The sequence below is a fragment of the Fringilla coelebs genome (genome assembly GCF_963513975.1).
Source record: "Fringilla coelebs genome assembly, chromosome: 3".
NCBI classification, from domain to species: domain Eukaryota; kingdom Metazoa; phylum Chordata; class Aves; order Passeriformes; family Fringillidae; genus Fringilla; species Fringilla coelebs.
Genome location: NC_140030.1, coordinates 55,498,753 through 55,503,942, shown reverse-complemented (window position 1 = coordinate 55,503,942; position 5,190 = coordinate 55,498,753). Strand labels below are relative to the sequence as shown.

Here is a 5,190-nt window from a genome sequence, read left to right as displayed (position 1 = left end):
GATTCCCCCGAACGCCCCTGGCAACCGCCCCTCCGCCCCTTCCCGCCGGACCCGCCGCCCGCCTCGAAATAACGCGCTGCCGGGGGCGGGGGGGCGGCCGGGAACGCTGGCAGCGACGGGGACTCACATTTAAAACACATCAGGACGAAAAATAAAAAACCGTGATGGAGGCGGGGGTGTGAGAGTGTGCGCTGGGGGGGCGCAGCCGGAGGAATGCGGGATCAGGGGTCAGGGCCGCTCCGGGGCGGCGGCGGCGGCGCGGGGCGGGGCGGGCGGCGCGGCGCGGCGCGCAGGAATGCGCGGAATGTCGCTGTTTGTCCGCGGCCCCATTCAGCCCATTGGCGAGGCCCGCCGCTACCGCCTATAAAGGGGCGTCCGTCCCGGCACTAGGCAGTCACACAGCCACTCTCCCGCCGCACTCGGACGGAGCGGAGCGGAGGAGAGCGGAGCCCAGCAACACCCGGCAGCAGCCACCCTCCGGCACAGCGCCCACGGCCCGCCGCAGCCCCGTCCGCGCCGCCGAGGAGGTCCGCCCTGCGGGAAGCTCTCGGTTTACCTCGGCTCCCCTCGTCGCCCGGCAGCCCGACGCCGCCGCCGCCACCTCGTCACCCACAAGCCGCTGACCGCTGCAGGATGGTCCCCAACACCTTCGCCCCGTTCGCCCTAGCCCTGCTGCTCGCTCTCCTCAGCCCGGTAAGTGCTGCCGCCCGCGGCGCCGCCGCGCCTGCCCCGTCCGGCCGGTCCCGGCGGCGGCTCTGACGCCCCCTCTCTCTCTCTCTGTCCCCCCCGACAATTTCAGGAGGCTCAGGGCCAGGAGTGCAGCGGGCAGTGCCAGTGCGGAGCCAGTCCCACCTGCCCCGCCGGCGTCTCCCTGGTGCTCGACGGCTGCGGCTGCTGCCGCGTGTGCGCCAAGCAGCTGGGCGAGCTGTGCACCGAGCGCGACCCCTGCGACCACCACAAGGGGCTCTTCTGCGATTTCGGCTCCCCCGCCAACCGCAGAATCGGCGTCTGCACCGGTGAGTGGGGGCCGGGGCTGCCGGCTGCCGCGGGAACGGGAACAGGGTCCTGCCGGGCAGGGAGCGAGAAAAGTGGGAACCTCCGAGACTCACGCTCTGCCTCCTGCCCCTCGCAGCTCGGGACGGCGCCCCGTGCGTGTTCAGCGGCATGGTGTACCGGAGCGGAGAGTCCTTCCAGAGCAGCTGCAAGTACCAGTGCACCTGCCTGGACGGCGCGGTGGGCTGCGTGCCCCTCTGCAGCATGGACGTCCGCCTGCCCAGCCCCGACTGCCCCTACCCGCGCCGGGTGAAGCTCCCTGGAAAGTGCTGCGAGGAGTGGGTCTGCGATGAGGCCAAAGAGCAGACTGCCGTGGGACCCGCACTTGCCGGTGAGTGGGGGCCTCTCTGCAGATGGCAGTCGGGGAGGGGACACCCTGCGTGATGGAGGCTGAAGGCAGTGCACTAGGCGGACACAGGGCAGAGGCTGGAGGCCTGCAGTTAGTGGAATCACCCCACGGATTTAGTGTAGCTGCCTGAATTTCTCAGGAATAGGAAGGAGCATTTAGAGGGCTGAGGTCAGGCAGTGGTCTAATTTTGGTTTTCTGTCTCCTGCAGCTTATAGGCTGGAAGACACTTATGGTCCAGACCCAACAATGATGCGTGCCAACTGCCTGGTACAGACCACGGAATGGAGTGCTTGCTCCAAGACCTGTGGCATGGGTATCTCTACCAGGGTCACCAATGATAATGCCTTCTGCAGACTGGAGAAACAGAGTAGACTCTGCATGGTCAGACCTTGCGAAGCAGACCTGGAGGAGAACATCAAGGTGAATACAATTATCTTTATGTATGTTGCACTAGGTTGCTTCCATCTACTAGCAAAAGGACAGTGACCAAAAGTGCAGTGCTGACAGGTAGTCTGTTTCAAGTGGTTTACTTTGAAATTTGAGTTTTCCCCTAGTGTTGATCACTATTTACAGTTAAATGTCCTTAATTATCTCTCATGCTGTGTTATGGCACTATATAAGACAATCTCGCCTAAAGATAACACAGTAAGGATTAGTACAGCTGCTCACCAGTAGCTTGCCAGCTTAGTGTGCTTTGTGAAAGCCTACCTTCTAAACATCTTATATTCACTTCTATCCTGACAGAAAGGCAAAAAGTGCATTCGCACCCCCAAAATCTCCAAGCCTGTCAAGTTTGAGCTGTCTGGCTGCACCAGCGTGAAGACCTACAGAGCTAAGTTCTGTGGTGTTTGCACTGACGGGCGCTGCTGCACACCCCACAGAACAGCCACCCTCCCTGTGGAGTTCAAGTGCCCCGATGGGGAGATCATGAAAAGGAAAATGATGTTCATCAAGACCTGCGCGTGCCACTACAACTGCCCCGGAGACAATGACATCTTTGAGTCTCTGTACTACAGAAAGATGTATGGAGACATGGCATAAAGCCAGAAAGAGACGCTAAGTGCATTCTCAACTTGAACTGATTTGCATCTCATTTTGTAAACATGATTCAATAGCACAAGGTATTTAAATCAGTTGTTTTTTTAATTTCAACAAACTGCTCCATGTGACTTAAGACAATTTTTCTACTGACCCCAAATGGTGATTTGAAGAAGAATATAAAACGGACAGTGGGACCACAGCAAGACACAGCTTCAGAACATGTTCCTGAGGTGGTGTGATGGGGTTAAGGGAAACAGGCAGGAAAAGCAGATTCAAGCAAATGTTCCCTTAATGTGGTACAGCATGCTTCATCTAGTAGTGCAATTGAGAAGAGACCATTAGCATGTTTGCTGGTGCTGGCTTAGAGACAGGAACAGCTGGAATGCAAACACCCAGCAAAGTGCTAAGTAGAAGGTGTTCTGTTAGTCAGGACAGTAATGTTTCAGCTCTGACACTCTGATTCAGATGGCTTGGCCAACAAGAATCAGAATCATGTCAATTAGACTGGACAGCTTGTGGCAGTTAATTTACCTGTAACAAGCTACTTTTTATGAATATTGTAAATACTGTGTGTATATATATTTGTACAGTTATCTAAATTAATTTAAGGTTTTGTGCTTTTGTTTAATGCTTTGAAAGTTCAATGATAGCCTTCTTTTTTGGAACAAGATAGGTAAGATTTAAAGCTTGTTTGACAATGCATTCAAAGCATGAAATAGATACTCTAGTGGAAATTGTTCAGATAGGGCCAAATGGTGAGTTCAGGTCAAGATGAAGTTGAGGTGCCTGTAATGTTACCAAGCATTCGTGTGGCAAAATATGTTTACTTACTACTTTATAAGACAAGTGGCTTTAAGAGAAATGGCTGTTCTGTAGCTCATCAGTCTTTCCACTTGAGCATTTGTTTCTTTCTTTGACTATGGCTCTTTTTGGACAATTTATTTGTTGAGAAGTGTGACCAAAAGTTACATGTTTGCACCTTTTTAGTTGAAAATAAAGTATTTATATTTTTTATATAAATGGCTTGGTATTTCATTTACCTATAGTCTCCACTATTCCTTTTCATGTTTCTAAAGGGGTTGCCTTTGCACCAGATGAAAATCGAGTCATGTGTAGTGGGTTCTTTCTCCAGAATCACATACTCTTAGGAATAAGCTAAAGATTTATTCTGTTACTAGTGAACCAACTGTAGTTTCTTACTCTTCTGAATTTAGAATGGAGGGAAGGGCCAGGCTTGCTTTGCCAAGCCCAGGATGGCATTAGAAAGTGCAGCAGGTCTCCTCATGCATCACATGTAGTTTGAAAGGAGTCAGCTGGTCACCATGGTATTCAGCTGCTGCTGTAATACACCACACAACATGCTTAATTTCATTGAGGTGTTCCGCTGGTTAAGGTTTGTTTTCAACTAAGGCAAGGAAATATTTTCAATTACTAAAAGCATTGAAGTGGTTCCTGACTCTAGACTCAAATCCAGAAGTCCAAAATTTGGCGAAATTCTCAGGGAATAGCTAATGAGTTGTACCATAAAAATCACAGAATAGGACAGGTTGGAAGGGACCTTTAAAAAACATCTGATTTAACCTTCATGCAGTGTAGGGCTAATTTAGATGTAGTTTACTTGAATTAACACTTAACTGTGGTATGGTAGAGCACTGAACTCTGGTGGCAATTATACAGATTATATTCCTGCTTGCTGACAAGGCCAAACCATTACACATGACAGTTCTGTGTAGAGTGTCCATGGGTTCAAACTCCTGCAGAGCCACAGAGGAGAAGTATTGTAAGAGCTACACATTTTGATAATGGTCCAAACAGTCTTCTTAGATAAGCAAGAGCTATTTGTAAGGACAGTTGTGAGTCAATTCCCTCATCCCCCTGAAGCTAAAAGAAAAGCTTCAGTTCAGTGCTGGGACCTACATCAATAACAGACTTTTTTTGTCCCTTTATTAAGACAAGGAGATTCTTTGAATTCAAAATTAACCTTTGCACTAGAAGCATTAGTTCTTGTTTTCAGAAAAAAACATGCTCTCCAACAAGAATCCTTTTCAGGCAAACAAGTTCAATCTGGAATTTCCTGGTGCTGAAAGAGTGTTAGCGTACAAAAATGTCCATCCTTCCTGAGCACCTTCCAATCCCATTGATTTCAGCTAGCATTAGCAGCAAATCAGTGTAACACCAGCTTTGACTAATGATGAACAACAGAGCCCTAAACTAATGGAAGTCAATGGGAGTCTTGCCAATGGCTTCACCAGGCTTTGCTCAAGGACATAGAAGCATTTTCCCTTCCTCTGAAAAATAAAAGGAATTCTCCTGGCATGAGGAAGTGGCTTTCTATGTCCCATACGAAATACTTTTGGGTAGCCTCTGGCTCTTATGCTCCCTTAGACTCTCCAGCATTTTTTCTCTATGTTTTTTTTTCAGATTATGAATCTTGTGCAGCCATTCAGCTCACCCTGGAAACACTTCAAACACTCGTACAACACTGAGGACTGGTTGCCTGACCACTACTGTGGCTCCACCCCCAAATAACAAGAAAACTCTCATTTCTAGTTCCAGAAAGGACAGGATGTACGTGAACTTCATTCATAACCATCTCTATGGAAGCTCTCAGGATTAGCAGAACAGAAAGAAGCATGTTTGGAACAATGTACCTAGCATGTTGGGATTAATTCCTGTGAGAAATGGGGCGCTTATTGGCACTGCTTAAGCATGTTGATGAACAGCTCTGCTCTGCAGTCTGTTATCAG

The 5,190-nt window shown here is 49.9% G+C and overlaps 1 protein-coding gene across 1 annotated transcript; it reads left to right on the top strand.

The window, feature by feature from the left end:
- The first annotated feature begins 405 nt into the window (after positions 1–405).
- On the top strand, positions 406–3,450 carry CCN2 (cellular communication network factor 2). Its single transcript, XM_084201515.1, has 5 exons — positions 406–693; positions 800–1,016; positions 1,133–1,384; positions 1,611–1,822; positions 2,147–3,450. The coding sequence occupies exons 1-5, from the start codon at positions 634–636 to the stop codon at positions 2,441–2,443; spliced, it is 1,038 nt and encodes a 345-aa protein (XP_084057641.1). The 5' UTR covers positions 406–633; the 3' UTR covers positions 2,444–3,450.
- The last annotated feature ends 1,740 nt before the right edge of the window (positions 3,451–5,190 follow it).